Here is a 21,037-nt window from a genome sequence, read left to right on the forward strand (position 1 = left end):
GAGCATTAGGGAGAGCGAAACAGAAATAAACTGGTGGAGTTACGCCTGTCCAACCCTGAGAGAAGCTCAGCAGGAGCCAGAGGAATCCTGCCCTTCTTGTGATCAGGGAGGAGAAGGAGACCTAAGAGACAGTGGGGAATGGAAATGGATCTCTACTGGGGAGCTAATAAAATTCTGTCCTGATGCCCATCACCTACGCAGGTGCCCTGACAGAATATGGTATGAGGCCCTGGATCCAGAGGGTGTGGCAGATGACACTAAAGAAAAAAATCTGTCTGGAGAGTCTCCCAGCTGTCCTTGGTCTGTCAGACAGATCACAGCCTCAAGTATTAAGAAGAAAAGAAGGGTAGTGGTAGTAGGTGACTCCCTTCTAAGAGGAACTAAGGGCTCTGTATATTGACCAGATCCATTCCACAGGGCAGTCTGCTGGCTCCCTGGATATCACCAGGAGATTCCCTAATGACTAAATGAACTTCATCTGTTCACCACTGTCTGGAGTACAGTGACTGTGAAATAATAAGAGTTCTCAATATTCAGTGAAACAAGGATGGGCATCAACAAAACTTCCACTCTGGACTTCTGGAGGGCAGATTCAGCCTGTTCAAGAGACTAATATGGAGAGTACCTTTGGAAACAGACCTTAAAAACAAGGGGGTCCAGGAAGAATGGACATACTTCAAGAAAGAAGTCTTGAAGGCACAGGAACAGACTGTCCCTGTGTGCTGAAAGGTGAGCTGACGGGGAAGACAAGCAGCCTGGATGGGCAAGGAGCTCTTGAAGGAACTAAGGGAAAAAAAGAGGGTGCATCACCTTTGGAAAGAGGGCCTGGCAACTCAGGAAATGTTTAAGGATGTTGCCAGGTCATGGAGGAAGATGATTAGAGAGGCAAAAGCCCAGTTAGAACTTGAGGAAATCCAGTCATTGCAATCAACCTTTCCTTCCCAAAATGCCATGGTTGGAGTATAAATGGAACTGGAATGCTAAGTGCTGAGCTCCTGAAGCCCAGGGACACACACCCTAGTGCCAGGGATGGTTTACTTGGCCTAAACCATTCAAAAGCACCAACAGCCCCCTGAGGCCATACGTTAGTTTCAGTCTTGGGCCATGTCTCTCACTGAAATGCATCTTTCAAACCAACCTCCTCTTCACTTCATTCTCATCTTCCTCATCAAGAAAAGTCTTCCACTGGAAGTGGGCTGTGATGTTACTCCTGTTTTGAATGAACACGGTTGTGTGGTTTGACATGGTGATGAAAGTCTTCTCAACCTCCACGGAACTTGTGCTCAACCCAAGGTTGAGATCTACAGCTTCTCCATGGAGCTTTGTGTGGATCCTTTCTTCACCTGGAACAAAGCAAAGGGGAGTCTTTGCTCAGCTCAGTGGCTGATGGAAGCACAAGGAACAGAGCAAACCGCAGGTCACAGAAGAAGGTGTCACAGCTTTTAGCTGAATGAGCAGTTCCATGGATGAGTACATTTATCACATCCTGACAGCTCTGGGTGTACTGCGTGAGGACATCCTGGGCAACTCCTTAAACACCTTATTTCTCAGTGTGTTTGTAGAGATTTGGCCCCAAGGTGACAGTATGTGCAGTGAGATTTGTCAATGTGCTCCAGTGACCCACTCAGATCATCAGGATTTCTGCATCAAAGTCCTTCAGGTGATGCTGAGGAGCCCTGTTCAGTCCTGGCTTGCCCAGGGTCTCCCCTGGGCATCCCACGAGACTCATGTCTCTCCTGATCCCTTGGATCCCTTGTTGCTGACCAGCAAATACGCCTGGGGGCATGTGGGCAGCAAAAGGAGGCCCAGAGGAACAAGTGAAGTGACAGCCCACAGCAGGAGGGGACATAAGTGAGGCAACACAACCAGCCTGGCTCTGCAATATGACAAACCACTACAAAATGAACACCATGAAAATCATCATCATCTCCCTGTCCAAATGCACAGCCACATCAGCCTTGAAATATTTTGTATTGTTTTGATCTCAAAAACCAAGCTGGACCATTGCAAATTAAATAAAAAAGGGACAAAGGAAAGATTAATAAGTACAGAGCAGCTTCTGTATGAAGACTGAATGGGATTCCTCAGTCTAGAAATCAAACGGGAGATAGATGTGAGAGGTTTGCAACAGCATGAACGGTCTGGGAAATGGGGACAAGGAAAAATTTGTTTTGATTTGTCACCAAACAGGAACTTGAGGGCCTGAAAATGTTATTGGACAGAAACTACATATATGTGTAAGGGCAACATAGAAAAATGGTCTGTGACAAGCCAATGTGTGCAAGAAATACATTGCATTGGAGAGAGTCTGATGGAGACCTCACATACAGCACCGCCCAGGAATAAAATAAAACTTCACCCAGGCATAGCCACATGGTAGTGGAGAATCAGGGATCCTCCTTCCTCCACTCAGCAACTCCCAGCAAAACAGGAGTCAAAAATCTTAGCCCGTTAGAGGGGATCCACTTTATCAACTCCCTAAACACCAACGAGTTCTCAGGTTTCTCTGGGGTAAAGCTGAACAGGGGAGGGACCTCTAGAAGCAATGGAGGGGGATGGGACAACAGGGAGTGATGGGGCAGAACTGTCCTGTGCCCTGTGCAGGGCCCAGCACTCACCTGTGTTGCAGCACGCTACCAGGGACCCGAAATGGTCACCATTCGTCAGCGCGTGAAATCCCACTGTCACCTGCATGCTGTCACCAGCGCCCAGAGTTCCCGTGGCTGGAACCACGAAGAAAGGACTGCAACACAGAGAGAGGGATCAGGACTCGGGGGGACACCTGGGCATGAGATTCCTTCTGCAGTGCAGCTCACTTCAGCTCACTTGGGCAAGCAGGGAGCTAACCAACCAGTCAGCAGGAGACAGACAGAACAGGCAGGATCAGAAACAGCCACTGACCCACTTCTGAGCAGATCCAGCCCTCAGAGGATCCTGTGGGTAAAAGGACCTCATCTCCCCCATACTCTGCATCCAGCCCTCTGCAATGAGACTCAAGGGTCCGACTGCCAGCAATCCCATCAGAGAATGGTTTGTGAAAAGCACGGAGAGGGTTCAGAGCTGTCTGCATGCACAACTTGACACTCACTGCCTCAGGAATTTCTCTTTTCCTGCTGCCTATAAACCTCATCGCAAGAGATGCAAATGTTAGGGCACTACCTGTCCTGTGAGATTACAGCCTGGAATCAGACAGGGAGAAGGAACTTCTCCTTGAAGACCAAAGAATAGCTACTGTTGAATTTGCAGTGTGGTTCTTTGGTTTATTTTACCTTGAAAATGTCCTGATTTAGCCTAAAAGGGCACATTTTACCAGCATTTCAGTGAAAGCTGCTCTAAGAAAAGGAGCAGTCAAAACTCTGAAAGAGTGCAAATGCAGATTAGAGCAACACAGTGACATGGAAACCCAAAGGAGGATGCCATTTACAATCTGAAGGATCTGGTCCCAGCTAAATGAAGCACCATTAGCAGAAGCACATCAAGGAAACAGAACAGGAGCTTTCTATTTACCAGCCATGCAGCCTGGGACTGTGGGACGTCACCCAGGCTGGTATCTGTTTGATTGGCCCAGCAGAGAAACTCTGTGTAATGTGTTGGAAATAATGATGCAAACGTGTTGGTGCACTTTGGATTTAACAGGAGCAATTAGGATTGGTCGCCAGGTAAAGAGCTCTTGCCTGACAAACGCAAGACTCCGTGCTTTGATGCTCAGGGACAGCTCAGGGAAATGTGCTTCTGCCCAGCAGCTGCTGGGCTTTGTGCTCTTCTACAGCCCCACTGAGGAAACAAAAGTTCCTGGCCTCGGTGCTTTGCTGGTGGCCAATCTGTCACTTAGAAGTGTGTTCTGGGGAGTTTGGTGATGAATGCATCACACACAAAAATAAAGAGAACATCTGGCAAGCTGAACTTGATTCATGTCAGTTGCTTCAGGTTCTGCTCATTAAGGATCTATTGCTGCAATGATGGGCCTGGCCTGTTCCCATTACCACTAGTGGGAACATCACTACTGGCTGATGGAGAAGCCTTGGGCCAGCAATGTTTATGTGCTGGACGTGAGACTTTGGAGGGAGGGGAGGAAAGACAAAGCCCCACCAGCCCCAGAGCCAGATTAGTGTACCTGCTCCTGCATCTGCCCCGGGGGTGATACCAGGACTGCTGCAGGTCTCTGCTGGGGCTTGGGGCAATCAGTGCCTGGTGTGGGCAAGGCACAGGATTTTTTCTTATTCTTTTGCCAGGGATTTCACCAGGACAGAGAAACTGCCAGTTAAGGGAATCCCTGGCCACACTTCAGCACTCCATTCCATTCCATTCCATTCCATTCCATTCCATTCCATTCCATTCCATTCCCACTGCTGCCCCATGTTACATGCTCCTGCCCTCAGATGGCAGGATGGGAATAACATTCCTGGGGGTGACTTCAGGGGTTGTCTGAGAAAGAAGGTATCTTCTTATTTTCAAATTATCAGGAGAAGAGGATCCAGCCAAGTTCAGGACTCAGTTTCAGGACTGGAAAACTGAGTGCAAATCAGCCCCTGCATCTTCTACATCCCTGGGCTGTACCCAGCAGACTCCTATGTTACTGCTGTAGCAGTCATCTCTCACACAGACCTGGCTCCCCAAGACCCAAGGACACAAGCTCTACAGCTAAACTTAACTCCTCTGAATTTCAGCCAACATCACTAAGCTGTTCCCTGAGCCCACAGATAGAAGAGCTGTGAAGGAGACATCCCTCATACTGTAATAACCAAATGAAAACCACTGCCAAGAGATGGGGCTGGCAGGCTAAATTTTGGCCTTTTATCTGTAAATTGTGAGCTGTTCCTTAAGACACTTCTCATCCTGTTAGATGTGCCCTTTCAGTGAATCACTACTGCACCCAACAGGCAGAAAAGATAAGGTATGGAGGGGGTTTTAATAGGTTGCTTTCTTCTGCTTTTTAACTAGGTCCATTTGTATGTTTTCTTGTATGGCATCTCAAGACAGGTCCAGATCTCCCAATGGCACCTTGCAATCCCCAGACACTGGTCTTGCTTTGAGCAGTGTGTCTGCTCAGATGATTTCCAGAGGTCCCCTCCAGCAGAAGTTATTCTGTACTTTCCTAAATCAGCCCAACTGCTCCTCACATATTCCTTAAACGTCTCCTCTTTCCTATACACCTGTGCATGTACCTATGGGCATGTGGCATATTGACAGGCATTAGAGGAGCTCGACCTGCAGGAAAGTTCCCAATGAAGAATTCATGATCTTTTGGCAAACATTTAACACAAACCAAAATGAAAAGATGGCAGAAACACAGCAACTTCAGAGTATTTAGAAAGAAATCTCAATGAAAGGGGGCACAACCTTATTCAGAGATTTAAATCATCTGTTTGAAATTTTAAACTGGCTTTCAAAGGTTCATCATGGAACAGAAGAGGTGACTGATGCCCTCAGCTGACAAGGGAAATCAGGTCAGCTTTAAGTAACAGGAAGTGCACCGGCTGCCTGCAGCACAGCTCAGGGGACCACTGGAAAGCCACGTGCCCGTGGCCTCCCAGAGAATGGCTCTATTTGGCTGACAGTGCTGAGTAAGCATTTCAGAAGCTGCTTGTGCTCAGGAGGGTGCAAGCCAGCTACTAACATGTTCCAGCACCCTCCAGGAAATCTGGGACAGAGAAAGCTCAAAGGCTGCATCCTGCTAAGAACACTGAAAGCAAGAGCAGATGCCATCCATCCTGCTCACTTCCAGCCAGGGCTGCAGGGCAGCAGCGGCGATGCTCTGCTTCCTTTTGCTGCTCTTTCCCAACTCTGTTATCACCCAAGGGTGATATCCTCTGCACAAAAGGAGATGAGCTGCCTCACCTCTGGGTGCTCAGCTGGTAATGAGCTTCCAGGTTACCAGTGTTGCGAACCAGCAGAGTCTTCTGGGTGCTGTACTTGACTGGACACTTCAGGAAGTCCAGGTGGTCAGGGAATTCCAGGATAGCTTTGGCACCAATGGCCCGAATTGGCACAACTATCCTTTCCTTTGCAGTCATGCAGACGAGCTCGTGGGAATAATCCTGCAGGAAAAGAAACGGTCTCAGCAGAGGGCATTTAGTGCCATCCCCGTGGCAGAAGAAAAATCATTTCTATAACCCTTCAAGGCGTCAGGTTACCTATTCCACCCTAAAATGAACACTAAATTCTACTAACACGTCACATTTTAAAGACACCAGTGCACTTTGCAAAACCTATCTCAGTGGCATTAAGCTCTTGTGCCACTTGAGTCATACAAAGAACTGCCCTAGGCCACCATATTTTTTACTCTAAATTTTAATGATGTAAAATAATTCCTAAGTTCCTTCTAAGGAACATGGAGCTAGGGAACACAGGACATTCCTCTTTAGGTTTCTATATACCCACTGTCTGAGAATAAGGACAAAGTGTTAAACTGACTCTAAGAAGTAAAAGGAAGATGAGGAAACAGCTGCACCCAAAGAGATCCTGCACCTCTGGCCTGGTGTAGAAAGATCAGTTGGCTCAGAACTCCCCTCTAACTTTGCCTCTCCAGGCAAGTCAGGAGAAGAACAGTGCTAAGAGGTGGCAGGATGCCGTTGCAAAGAGACTCTCTCTGCTTTCCTGCAAGGCTTCCTCCCTTCCATGCCATGTCCCAAACCCTTCTGTATCAACAAGCCTCCGGATCACAGCACTGAGATCAGACTTGCCAGGGCCCCAGCACTGGTGTTCAAACCTCCCCACAAAAGCAGGTTTGGCACGGAATGGGTGCCAGCTGACAGAGCCACCACAGTGACAGGCATGAAGACAGAGCCACAGCAGTGGCACTGCCACAGGCTCTGGGCTCACAGCTCTGCCTGCAGGTTGTACCTGCCCTATACAAGCTCTTTCAGGCAGGTGTCCAAGTCCCCTGCAGCTCACCAACCTCCTGCTGACTAAGGGCACCTAGAGCCCAGTGTGCCTGTGCCAGGCTGGGCTCCCGGGCACAGCACATCCTCTGCCCTGGCCCTGCAGCTGTATCACGGTCAGTTGTGCTCTGGGACAGCACAGCTGCAAGGCTGGAGAACAGAGGGTGTGAAAAAGCACTGTCTTTGCTCCAGCCCAGGGTGAGGCAGGGAAGCTGTTGCCAGTCAGGAAGGAGGAAAGCTCTCCGACCTCTTTGTCCCTCTCTAGTGTGTTCCATAATAATTAAAGCCCTTCCACTGTACCTAGAGATGGCCGAACATCTATCAGCACCCCTCTGTCATTTTCATACTGTTCCCTGTGCATCTTCCCTTGGGGATGCTCAGGAATGTGCAGGGAGGGGAAGCAGAGCCTGTCAGGCCCGGGTGCAGTGCCTGACAGCACGTGCCAAACAGCGAGTGGCGGCAGGCTGCCTGCCCACAGCCTGGAGTCAAGCTCACAGCATGGAATGGGCTGTACCCAGGGTGCAGGGAAAACAGTGGCTTTGGAGGTAATTCTGTTTTGGCTCCTCCAGGCTCACCTTGATCTCATCAGGGGTGAAGCGGATGCGCACACGGGCAGACGCGCCCGGTGGCACGATGTGGTACACATCACTGGGGCACGCCAGCTCGAAATAAGGTGAGCTCTCCATGCAGACCTTCACCATCCGAGAAATCTGCAAGAAAGACATGAAACTATGATTCTGCCACTTGTAGAAACAGGACGAGAGGAGAGCTGTCCGTGCCCTGGTGACATCTGTCCTTGACCCCTTTCCCAAAGCACCTTCAGCTGTGGAGGTACAGGCACATAATTCACAAGGGTGAACTTGAATCCCCTCTGTCTGGGTCCAGCACTTTGGCCAGGGGCAGTAGGGCAGTGCGTGGTGGGAAGGAAGGGCCAAGCAGGTCAGCACCAGCAGGACGGAGACAGAGCACCTGAACCAAGTCATCTGCATATTCAACAAGGCCAAAAAACCTGCTGGCTTCTGCCAGCACACAGCCATGCAGTAGTCGTGTTCCAGAGGGGGAATGTGCTGCCTGAAGGCAAAACAGCACATTATCCTGGGGGAAGGAAGAAATTCCCTTCTAGCAGATCAGGTTTGGGTAGGGACGTTCTGGGGATAGAGTCATGCAGGCAGAGCAGCAAGAGAGGAGACCAAACACTGTGGCCTTACTGGGAATAAAAGCAAACCTGAAAAGCAAAAGAAGGAACACAGCAAGACAATCCCTAAAACAAGGAGATGGCAAAAGAGAATTTAAATGGGCAGTAAAGCAGCAAGGAAGAATCATAAAACCATGAGAGCAATCAGCTTGCCAAAAGCAATGGAAACACAGACAGGCTGTGCCTATCGACTGTGGGCTTCAAAGGCACTTTCTGCCTGGAGAAACATGACCAGCACTGGCTGGCAGTGTGGTTCCAGTATTAAAAGCCAATCTTGGCTCTCCAGGGGTTCTTGCTGCCTGTGCAGGCAAGCTGGGCTGCTGGGCATTCCTACCTGCAGCCAGCAGGCCAGGTTCTGCCCTCTGGGACACACAGACACAGCAAACATGCATTTTCTAGCACACAGATATCAACACCTGAGCACCAAAATGCTCTCCAAAAGTCTAACCCAGGCAATTTTGACTCCCTCCTGTCTCTTCCCACCAGCCCACTCTTGGCACAGGGCTCATTTGGGAAAATGTTTCCCTGACTGAAATTCAAATGGTCTCCATTTTCCTCTTTACAGTGGAACACAACTGGTGACATTTTTCAGCTTTTTCCTTTTCAACTCTCTTGGGAAACTGCAAAACAATCACAAGTGAAAGCGAAAACCTCCAGGAGCACACGGCTTTGGATGTGCTCTGGTTCTCCAAAGGGAAAGCAGAGCACCATGTTGCTTTTGGAAAAGCTGAGCAGAGCTGAATGAAGTTTAGCAGGAGCCTGAAGTGGCACCTAAAGGCCTCCCACTGCATCTGCTACATCAGCCTGATTCCAGGGCTGCTTCAGAGCACACTTCCTGCAGTGCCCATGCCATTAATGAGAAGTGATTCCAGCATAAAGTGGAGAAGACTCAGCCCCTGAGCTTTGACTGTGAGCTGCACAAAGGGAGCCAAACAGGCTGAGAGAGACAGAGATTCCTACCGGGAACCAAGATTAACCAAGGAGACACAGGATGTGGTATACACTCAAGGCAAAGCTTGAGAGCAGGTAAGAACCCTCAACATTCCTATCACTCCAGAGTTTTCAAGAGAAGGAAACTCCTTTGGGATAGATACCATCAACGCATGGCCAAAATCAGGGGAGAATTCCCAGCACAGGAAGATTTCCACCATCTTGCAGAACAAAGGTGCTGAGACATTTTCTTCTGCATGTGCTGCAGCAGATAACTTGCTTTGCTGTACACTCTGGGAATGACAGCACTCTCCTCTTCCAGCACAGAGTTAAAGCTCCAGGTGCCGGCACTTACCTTGTCCTTATTCATGAAGGACAGTGCCATTTCAGAGACCTCATGGGCGACGAAGTTCTGAAATACCATCTCTGGTGGGGAAACCCGAAACAAGCTCTGTTTCGGGGCAACTGGTGGCAGCTGGAGAGGCGAGAGAGAGCAGGGAGAGGTTCAGCTGCTGGGAGGAAGGTTCATGAAGGACAATCTTACACTGATCCCAGTGAAGTACAGACTCTGCGTGAGCACGTCTGCCCAGCCCACACTGGGGTAACAGTGGCTCACCCACCTCTGCTCTGAGCTGAGCAAGAGCTGCTTGATCAGCTCAGAGCAGGCTCGAGCCAAGCTGCTCTTCTGGCATGTATTTCTCTGGGTTTCCTTCTCCAGAGTGCCAGGCAGCACTTTCCTTAAGCACAGCCCTGTGCCCACTGGGGCACTGACTGAGCACTCATGGAGTAAGTAAAACCCAAGAATTTACTCTATGGGAATCAATTTTGGGATGTCCTTTACTCTGACACAGGGAAACACCAAGGCCCACACAACTGCAAATATTTTTTTTTTTTGATCTAGAACTTAGGCATCAGTAAGAAAGGAACAGTACCAGAAGAGGTGTGAAAGATGAGGTGATATTTGGCTGAGGCCAAAAGGTTATTAAGTGAAAGAATGGAATTTGTTGGTTCTATGTGTTGTTTGTGGTTTGGATTTGTTCAGGTTGGTTTGTTGGGTGTTGCTGTGAGCTGGGAGAAGGACAGGGTTGAAGACCTGACCAAAAGGAAGTAGGATGAGAGGGAAGGGGAGGCGAGTCTCCTTTACATCTGGCAGCCTGCAAAATCTAACACCCTGGCGGGGTCCAACACATTGTTCCAACCCAGAGCATGAATGCAATTTGTTTTGTTCAATCTGCAGTAATTACTGCAGGTCCTCGGCCTTCAAAGGCCAACGCTGCCACTCTGGAGTGAATCCTATGACCCCGAGCATCTGATGGTGACCACACCAAAGTAAGAGGTGGCTACTTCAGCAGGAGAATGGCAAATGGCAATTTTGTGCCTTTGTGTCCCTAGCCTTCCCCCCACTCTTTTAGCAATGGCAGCTACACTCCAGCACACCCCAGCAGCTTCAGCAGAGGTTGTTTGTGTTGGCTTAGTGCAGATCAGGACTCCCAGTCCACCACTACCAGCAGTTTGCAATGACAACAGGACCTGGACACTGAGGTGTTTTGCTGGAGGCAAGCCTGTCACAAGCACACACCCTCCTCAAACTTCACATCAAACAGAATGGAAAAGAGCAGGAAAAGGCTACCTTTGGACGAGTCTCGCTCATGTCTAGAAATGGGCTAATTCTGGGCAGAATACTCCCCACAGTGCCGTGGGGAGCATCCTCCTTCTTGATGTTGAGAATCTGGAACTTAGAGGGAAGCAGCTGAAAGGCAAAAAAAGAACAAAAATAAAAATAATAATAAAAAAAAAAAAACCAAAACAAACAAAAAACCCCACACCAAATCAGCAAGAGCATCAGAAATGTGCTTGTTCAGAAAAGCTTTAGAAAAGCTTTTCCTGAACAAGTAGCACTGGTGAATAATTTGTGATCACTAGGCACTAGGACAGTTCTGGAAGCCCTGGAAGTTACCTGCTGAAATACTTAGCACCAATAAATTAATAATACAGAGTGCAATACACATACTCCAACCACATGGCTGTGTCCCATTAGTCTCTCTGTGATTTGATGTGACATGTTTGGGGATTTCTGCTCTTTGGGCATTTGTTTCCTCATTGGATTGAGGCAGTGACCTTTTCAGAGAGTGGGGAGGAGCTCTCAGAACTCCCCTAACTCCATCCCTGCACAGCACTCAAAGCTCACAGCGAGGAGATAGCACTGCTGGGTGAGTCCAAGAGAAGCAAGAAAGCAAAGTTGTACCAAGAGTGAGGTGCACAGGAATGTGCCCAAGTTTTTGTTCTCTCTGTTCATTAGCATTTGTTTTCTCTCTCTGGGCTCACAGGCCCCTCCACAGAAGAAAACAGAGGGATCTCCTGGAGAGAGCCTCAGCAGTGGGGCATCTTTAGTCAAGTGAGCTCCAGACGGCCAAGGGACCTTTGTGGCCCTGGCTCCAGTGCTGCCTGCAGGGCTGGATCTGCGCCCACACAGGAGATGAGAGAGAACAGCTGGCTGGGAAGCTCTTCCAGCTGGGACCAGCCGTGTCTCTCAAGGCTTTGGGCAGAGTTGGAGCTTCCCCCCGCCACGTGCCCGGGTGCCCAAGGGCAGGTTGGTCAGAGCAGCACAGGTGAGTGCCCAGCCTGACAGAAGGAATTGCTGTGGCAAAGGGAAAGGGAAAGAAGCACATGCTCAGGGCTTCAGCTGCACATTGGTTTCACTTGGCTCCGGTGGCACAGCCAGGCAGGATGCTGGACTGTCCCTGAAACATCACACAGCGTTCCCTACTGCACCAGGACAGCCCCCACCAAGGGCCAGGAGCACGGCACAAAGAGGTGGGGAGGGGGTCTGCAGCTTCACAGGCTGCTGACAACAGGGGCGGGGAGAGGAGGGACACGAGGGGAGTTTCCAGCCTTAACACAGCCCCAGTGGCTACTCACAGTCTCAGGCTTCAGTCTTTCCCTGAGCAGAAGACGAGGGCTCGGTGTCTTTTTCGGGGATCCAGAAGCCATTTTGGAAGGAGGATGTTGCAGATGAGCGACAATGCCTCAACAAAACTGGAAGGAGCAACAATGGAACTCTGAAAATCCACAACCCAATTCATGGCAGAGTCAAGGCATATATTGGTGCTAAAAATTTTATATGATTTGAAAGTAGCTAAGTGCTTGTTTGGCATAAGTAGCTAGTATTGTTAGGCCTCTAGTTTGACTTTATTTGAACTATATGGCCACACTGTGCAATTCAAAGACGGCTCATTCTGAAACCTGGAGCTAAAAAGCTCAACATTAATAATAGTTAGAACAGACAAAGCTGTTGCTTAAATATTACTTAAAAATAGCTCAAGTGGACCTCATCTTCTTTAGGCTAAACAACCGCTGCTCTCTCAGCTGCTCCTCACAGGACTTGTGAAAGACTATTATGGAATATTAAGGCTAATGGCTTAAATATTGCGATAAAGGACTTTTTGCCCATTGTGACAAAACTGCATAAAGAAGCTGCGACCACCCAAGCCCACACTTCCCTGAAAACGCCTCCTGACTGGAACTTGGGACTGTGAGTTAAGCTGCCTAAGGGAACTTGAGACAAGATAAAGGTGACACAACTGTCCTAGTAGCTCAGGTCCGGGGAGAAGTGAACAAGGCTGAGGGAGAAAAATGTATCCACAACAAAGCCAAACCCAGCAGCTGTCCTGAAAATCAGCTCTGCCTGCCTTCAGGCTGGGCAAGTCATAGCCACAGACTCGTCTGCTGAAGCCAGGTTTGCATACAAACCTCCCATCAACAGAGGGGAAGGAGGAAATTTTGGGTGTGCAGCGTAAGCTCTGGTAAGATGCAGTGGACACCCATCCTCCCTCACACAAACTGGCTCAGCTCTAAAACCCCCCACCCCCAGAAGGCCACATCCAGGGCACATTCCCATGAGGGGCAGCTGAGGGGGTGTCATAACCCATCAAAGACCTCCAAAGTGCCCCCAGACCCATGCCTGAGGCCTTGCACCAGATGACTGCATGGCACGCCACGTAACACAACAGACCTGAAAATCCACAACCCAATTCATGGCAGACTCCAAGGATATACTGGTGCTCAAGATTTGATATTATTGAAAAGGAGCAAGAGACAGAGTCCAACTTGCCCTGCCCCAGGGAGGTACCTGGGCAGTCCCACCTTGCCCAAATCTGCATTAATCCCCTGGAGTCTTACATTTTGTGGGACCTCACCACAGAGAAGACCAGAAGAGGATTTCATGGGTTGGGTGGGATCCATGGAATGGTGATATTTTCTACTAAATCTGTCTCTGTCACTCTTTTTCTTCCCCTCTTCCCAGCCCCCTCCCTCCCCACTCCTTTTTCTATTTCTTTCTCTCTCTCTCTTCCTCACATTTACTGTTCCATAAAATCCAGACTATCGACTTGGACATAATGGTCTCATTTTGCACCTTAATTCAGGGGCATCTCCCTAATCATTTTAAGAACCAGATCATAGCAACCCACCAAAACTTGAGCAGAACTCGTTCACCTTTAAGCAGCTGAAGTAAATACTATAGGGGGAAATGGATAGACTAGTATATTTAGGAAATGTTGCATTTCTTCAGTGAGAAAAAAGCACCATCAGTAGACTATATCTTGTTCATCCACTCAGCTGCACATGCCACTGAACTGAAGACTGGCATTATCCCATCCTGTATTTCCCTTTGGCATTGACTTTTAGAGCACAGATGTGACAAAACCAGAAAGTACAGCTTGAGTCAGTCTTTACCTTCCACCAGAATTCAGGAGTCCCTCGCAGAAACCAATGTTCTGCGAATTCAGATGTCCTCGCAGAAGCCAATGTTCTGCCAGTTCAGGAGTCCTTGCAGAAACCAATGTTCTGCGAATTCAGGACTCGCTCGCAGAGGCCAATGCTCCGCGAACAATTCGCGTGGCGAATCTCCGAGTGCGGCCGCCTGAACGCGCCGGGGCTGCGAACAACCAGCCGGGAGCGAGTTCTGGGCAGCTGAGGCCGCAGCGCCGTCACAGACGGCGGCTCGCGGTTACCCGGCAGCCGCGGCACCCGATTGTGAGGCCGGGCCGGGGCCGGGACGCTGCGGCCGGGCGGGGCCGGGGCGGGGGCGCCGGGCGGGCCTCGGTCCCCGCTCCATCCCCCCTCGGTCCCCGCTCCATCCCGCCTCGGTCCCCGCTCCATCCCCCCTCGGTGCCGCCTCGGTCCCCGCTCCATCCCCCCTCGGTGCCGCCTCGGTGCCCCCTCGAGCCGCCCTCGGTCTGCCCGAGTCCCCGTTCGGTCCCCGCCTGTTCCAGCCCTGGTGCCCCCGCGGTCCCCGGGCACAGCGGCAGCAATTCGCTCCCGGGCCCGGAACGGGACGGCCCCGGCGGCAGCGCTCGATATCGCCGGAGCCTCGGCCCCAGCTCCGGGCTGCTCCACATCGGGAAAAGCCCGGCTCTGAACAGATCCTGTTCAGCGCATCGCCCCATGGCAATCTGCCGGCTGCAGCTCCCGGGCGCTGACATTTAGCTTCTCGTTCTTCTTAGGGACATACAAGTAGCAGAAGTCATTTCCTGGTGTCATGGTTTATCACCTAATCTGCAGCCAGGAATTAGTGCTCCAGAAGACTGACGTTATTACATCCTGTATTTTTCTTTGGCATTCTCTTTCACAATACAGATGTGCTAAAAGAAAAATGTACAGTATTTATCAACATCCATCTTCAAATGAAATGCAAGACTGATTTTCAGTTGTATTCCCAGCATTGTAATAAAAACACACTAGAACCAGAATTGTTGCAAGTTTCCCGCTTACAGTAAACTTGATATTTCAATATTCTTTCCAAGTTTGTAATATATATGATTTCTTAGGTTTTAGGTTTTACATTTTTCAGATTCTGTGCTGCTTTAGTGTGTGGGTCTGGGCTTCATATTAGAGGATGGTGAGCTCTCTGCACAGAGTAGGCAGACAAAACAATTCCTTCTCTAGCTGGGGACCAAGGACAACTGATCCAAATCCCAGGCCAAGAGCATAAACAACGTGGACTGAGGAGAGAAAAACAAGAAGGGTGGGACTTCATGGGCTAAAGCTGGAATTGGACAATTAACTCCAATATGCAGATGGGCCAGAACTGATCAAAGCGAGAGACCTTGTGACCAGTCGTGCGTTTTGTGACTGTTTTGGGTCTATCTTGGGTGCAGCCCTGGCTGGGCTCTTGTGCTGCCCAAGGTGGATCCAGTGAGGCCTTTTAGCAAATCCCTACTTTATTCTTTAGCTCTGTCCAGCCTCTGTTCTAGGGCAGCCTACACAAGGCATCATATAAAAACCCATATAGAAAGCCAAGTTCTTGATATTTCCTAAAGAACTTGGTTTGTTAAATTACTGCATTTGCCTTCATGCTGCTGAGCAATAGCACAGATTGTTTGTGTCTTCAGGAGAATTGGTTTGTCTTAGTAAAAAGACTTAGAAGTGAAAAACTTTCCGAGTTAACCAGAATTAAGGAAGTACATTTGACAATCCTATTTGTTTGTGATGTTTCCAAGTCTACTACTCTGTGCAGCCTAAGGAAGCTGTACTAGAATAAGGGAAGAGAGATCTTACAGACATGTTATCTGTAAGTATATGGAAAACCTTCACACGGAGCCCCTGCACAGCCACTTTAAAGACTTGGTGACAGAAGAGCAACATAGGATTGAACTAAGACAGACAAATATCCAATTAAAGTCAAATTACAAATTATTTTCTTTTCAGTTTGGGCCGCAGATTGTATGGTGCTCACCATCCTGGGGGTTCAGAATGTCCTGCAGCATGGCTGAGCCATGAGACTTGTGGAGCAGAATTATAAAAAGGTGAAGCACAAACATTTCTTATGCACCTACATTGCATTACCAAGTCATCACCTTAAAAATGGTTTTGCTCTTTTAATGGAAGTTTATAGCTGAAATTGAAGGTTTTCTAATTGTTGAGAAGCTCTGAGTAGAAGCAAATATTCTTGCTGGGTACCTGTGGTAGGAAGGTACCTGATACCTGGCAGTGGAGGAATGTGCATGTACTTACATTTAAATCTCTGAAGTATTCATTATAGTCAAGAGCGTATCCAACCACAATTTATCTGGAATTTCAAAGCCTGTATCTGTAAGAAAATACAGTTCTTTTTATACTTCAGTGGTGTAAATAGCTTTTAAGTGCACAGTTGGTATTCAACACATACTTGAGCTAAGAGAAATAGGCGTCATCTCTTTCAGGGTGCTTCCTTAAGAATCCGAGCTGCAAATTGATGACAGATGGTAGAATCTAAACCATTCCCATCAATCAGTAATATAATTAAGGTGTTAAGAGAATGATTTTTATTAACAAAATAATTGTTTAAAACCTAGTTATGAGTTAGTCCTGGGAGAGGAGAAAAGGAGTGAGATTTAACTTGAGTGAAAGGAGATGAACTTTGATTCAGTAGGCCTTTTCAGTTTGGAAACAAGGCAAGTTTAATAATGCCAAATGTCAAAACAAATGTCCTCCGGGGTCAAAGCAGAGCAAAACACAATTAAGGTTTAATTCTGTTTTTGCTATCTGAATAGTTAAATTTGTATATCAAGTAACTAAATCTGCGCTCAGGAAATAAAGAAGGTGGTCATGAGGCCTCAGGATGGTGTAGCTAGTCATTAGATCACAAGCTTTTATGTAGTTTCTCCCCATTTCTCTTGGCCTTCATGAAACTTATGTGCCATTTGTCAGATGTGCTGCTGCCTGAAGTGAAATTACAAGACTGTGCTTTGGAAAATACAGGAAAAAAATACTAGAAAAACATGATACTTACAGTCTGGTCTGTAACCTGGACTCTGACGTGTCCTTTTAATGAGCAGGCTGTAAGGCAGAGCAGAGAAGGCTGGTTTTTAAAATATGTCTTGCTCGAAGTTGTAAACTTCCATTCTGCCATGTCTCCCCATAAGATTCTAAAATCATGCACTTAAATTAAAACAGTGAGATTATTGCACAGAAAGAAGTAGTGTTCAGCCTCATAGTGGAGGGAGAAGCAAAGGCTCTGATCTAGGTTCATTCTTTATGTCCAAGTGGCTCGACTTTGTATCCAGTTCCCTTCAATCCTGTGTCTCTGATCTTTCCCCTTCCATGCAGCAATGTCTCAGGACACTAGAATAGCACAGAGGGGGAAGCATGTCCAAGTGGCTGGTAATGATTTTAGTGGGGTGGGAGGGAGGGAGGGAGAAAAGGACAATTTCTTCTGCAAAATCATTTCTATTCTTGGTTTGCCTGTGCACTTCAGAAGAAATTGAGAACCTCCTGGACAGTCACTAGAAGGACTGTCTGAATAACTGATGCTTAATTCAACTGTTTTTATAAAGCATTGTGGTTACTTGACAGAAGCAGGGATATTCCACAAAATTCCTTTTAGAGATCGACTAAAAGCAGATCTAAAATGCTACATGAAGTCATCTTCCAAGTGCTGTCAGACTCTTAGTTTCTGGAAACTTCTACGGTATATTAAGAAATATTCTGAGTGTTGTCATTCTAGTATTGAGAGAACTTGAGGTGGTGTTAGAAAACCTATGGAAAGAGATTAATTTCCTTCAAACATAAAGTAAGAAACAGAATCCATGAGACTTTATGGACTACATGGAAAGAACCGTAAAACCTTTTTTTATTAATTTGAGTGTTGAAGATGGTAGTGCACAGGTAAATTTCCCAGTTTAAAAAACACTTAATTTTTCAGCAGCTAGATAAGGATTACTTCCTGCATTTGCTTCCTCCCCCCCAAACTTCAAGCCAAACAAGCACCTGTCAGCATACATTGACTATTCACTCAAATGAGTTGAATATGTTAGTTAGTGGCTATATCCTTGTACCTTACAACTTTTACCATCCTTGGTTTCTTGTCTTTTATTTTTGAAAGCAGTGCTTTCATTGTTCTCCCAGTCTCAATAATGTCCTGAAAGAGATAAAAAAAATAAATTATCCTTCAAGTCTGAAAGGAAAACCAGACTGTCAGTGGATTAAATTAGAGCATAACAACCTGGCAGCCCAGTAACATAATTAATTATTATTTTATATGTCATATGTATTAATTTGAAAAGAAGAGAGAAAAAAATCCATGTCATTCCACCCCTCGTTCAGTCATTACTTACCTCTACTACTAACACATTCTGGAAGAGATTACACAGGGAAAGAAGGAAAGAAAAGAAAATACTTAAATGCCAATTTTCAGCACATTATACAGACAAGAAAAGCACACTAAAACCCTCAGTTACAAGGAAGTTGCACTGATTTTCAGAGGAGATTGTCATTTTTACTACTGACTTTACTTTGGCGCTTTCCAAAGAGCCTTTCTGTAAGTATTTATGAAAGCTTAAAATGTGGTGATAAATGCAGCTATGTCAGATGTAGATATTGCTCTATGTAAAGCACTTGTATTCTAGAGCCACACTGAATGAGTCAGTTTAGGGTGGTTCACTTCTGGGCATTCTGAGATTAAATGGGGAATAGGATCTTTGGGAGCAGTCATTACTGATCACTTCAAGTTTCCACTGAGATCAGTGGGAATTCTTCACTGTTTCAAAGCCCAACATTTTAAATCAGTGTTAAGTGGCTGGAAGTATGCAGTATCAAAATCTTAATAAAGATGGATTTCCTGGAAAATACACAAGACCAGTTGTTTCCCTTTAAAAGGTGAAGATGCTAATTCATACCTTCCCATTTAGTGCAGACAGTTCCTCTCCAACAAAACTGATTTTTTTCTGCAGGTGAATCATTCTAGAAGGAGAAAGAAGAGATGGAAGTCACATAAACATGCCCAAAAGTGTTATCCTGTATTTGTTTGACAGGTGTGCTGCTCTTGCTTTTTGCAAGAGGAGGGAGTATGAGATCTGCCCCTGGCTTTGTCCTGTTGAGTGCTCTGCTATATGTTTGTTCCAGTGAATGTGTAATATCCACCCTTTGGGGAAGATCAGTAAATCAGTTCCTTTTTAGTATGTAGTTTGAACAGGATGTATGCATCAACTCAATTTTTATATACATAAACTCAAACTACCAGTATTTAGAATGCCAGTCTATGGAGAGAGTCAATTTTCCAAAGAAAAGAAAGTTGCTTACACAGTAGCTTTTTATTCTGACAAAATCCACGGTAACAGGCACAGATTTATCACCATTTTGATTTAGTGCTTTTGCATGGTCCAGCAAATCAGCAAAGAATGTATAGCCTCCTTTAAGGACACATAGTGCAACAATGTGATGACTTCCCATGTCCTGCATGATATCTCTAGCCAAATGTTCTGTCCTGTGAGAAAAAAAAAAAAAAATAAAAAGAATTCTGGAAAGTGTTCTGTATATCTAGTTGTTTGTCCATATATTAAGCAATGTTCAAGTAAAAATTGTAAAAATTTTCATCTTGCTGTTATGTTTTTATAGCTAGCAAATTGTGACCACAGCAAGTCATAGGAAAGTTAGTTACATATTTGCGCAGCACAAGCTGATTTAACCCATAAACCTTAATATTGCGGGATAGGTAGTTTTAAAGATATTTGAGGGAACATGGAAGCTTAACTGGGCTTGTGGAGGAATCCTCTCCATAAACTCCCTCTTGCACTAGACTTTAGGACAGAAGTGTTAGGCTGCAGGGTTTCCATGTTTCTCATGGGCTGCACAGGGCAAGGACCTCAGTCTTTTCATTTGGAGGGACAAAAATTGGCACCACTGTCCCTAATCTTTTCTGTTTACCCTCATACCTGTCCAGGATGAGTCCATGAGGAATGAAGACTCTTTCTAAATCTTCTTCATAATGCTTTGGAATGCAAAACAGATTTTTGTTGTAGCCGCTTTCCTCATCTCTTATCTGCAAGGGAAAGGGAAGTAAGTCTAAAACTAGCAACAAAGCCGTACAAGGAAAAGCGTCCTGTCTCTGATAGTGTGAAGAAAAAATTCCTCCACCCCAATAATATGTCAAAATAAAACTATTTCTGAGAGTTTTTGATCTTTCTGCTAGAACTGTTCACAATCTGATAACTCAGGAGCTGGTGGCTGAGTTGTGAATGGAGTTGTGAATGGATAAACGAGTACTTTGCCCCAGTCATTATGAAATAAATTATTGGCCATCATCAACTCCTTTAAAAAGGCACCCAAAGCAATAACAACCCCCCCTCTTGTTCCATTTGCTGTTCTGCAGAGCTCAGTAGCTTGCTCATGTGGTAGATAAGTGAAAATTAAAATGTAAATCAAGGAGATTGAGATTACAGGTCAGCATGTGACTTTGAGGTGCTGCTCTACCTTGATCATCATTTTCCACTGTGTAAAAGAGAAAGCTCTGCCTCCTAAGAGTGAATTCACAGCTGAACTTTTGACATTCCAACCATTAGCTGTCTCAGAGGACAAGGGAGATGGCTCACCCCAAAGGAGAAGCTTTGGGATGGCAGTGGGAGGAGGGGAAGCTGCAGAGGGTGCCCACAGGTGGGAAGCAGTTATGCTGTTTGCCTTGGAGCAGTGTTCTTCATCATGGCTGGGGACTGGCCAGGGCTACATCCCACAGATCTGGACCTTAACCCTTTTGCCTCCAGGATTTTGGGTTACAGTTCTTTATTCAACGTGCTGGTTTCAGGCTGTTGCACCCAGAGATGTCTGCATGTCTAGAAGAGCCATAATCTCCATTTGGGTTTCTCTTCTGGCCCCAGACAGATTGGTGTCTTTGGATTCTACCTCCCTTCAAGACCTTGATGGATGCTTTGTTCATTTATTAAGTGGTGGTACAAAACCAGGCAAGGCAACGTATAAGGAAGTAGAAAGAATTGTGAGTAAGATTAATATATAAGTTCTAGAAATAAATTAGGAAAACACCCTCAAATTCATGAGATTTTGTCACACCTGATACTGCCCTGCTGTTGTTAAAAATACAGAATTAACTGAAAGAAAAATTCAGAGCTGGCTCAAAGCTTCAACAGTGAAAAATAGGTTATGTACATACCAGTTACCTTCCACAGAACTCAGTAAAGCATCTTGCTAAAAGCTCAGAGCTGTGGATTCGGCAGTAATAGCATAAAGTATTGCTAACCACAAGTTAACACCTGCAAACTCT

The 21,037-nt window shown here is 46.7% G+C and overlaps 1 protein-coding gene and 1 pseudogene across 1 annotated transcript; both read right to left on the minus strand.

The window, feature by feature from the left end:
• Positions 1–13,844, minus strand: part of LOC128793757 (hydrocephalus-inducing protein homolog) — a 69,751-nt pseudogene extending 55,907 nt beyond the window's left edge.
• Positions 13,845–14,592: 748 nt separating this feature from the next.
• LOC128793514 (hypoxanthine-guanine phosphoribosyltransferase-like) lies at positions 14,593–20,459 on the minus strand. Its single transcript, XM_053952747.1, is given in 11 exon segments — positions 14,593–14,648; positions 16,021–16,070; positions 16,073–16,096; positions 16,778–16,824; positions 17,823–17,905; positions 18,102–18,119; positions 18,663–18,693; positions 18,695–18,726; positions 19,066–19,249; positions 19,698–19,804; positions 20,433–20,459. Coding segments are annotated over 11 exon segments (651 nt in total). The 3' UTR covers positions 14,593–14,600.
• Positions 20,460–21,037: the final 578 nt, after the last annotated feature.

This window comes from Vidua chalybeata, chromosome 11 (genome assembly GCF_026979565.1).
Source record: "Vidua chalybeata isolate OUT-0048 chromosome 11, bVidCha1 merged haplotype, whole genome shotgun sequence".
NCBI classification, from domain to species: domain Eukaryota; kingdom Metazoa; phylum Chordata; class Aves; order Passeriformes; family Viduidae; genus Vidua; species Vidua chalybeata.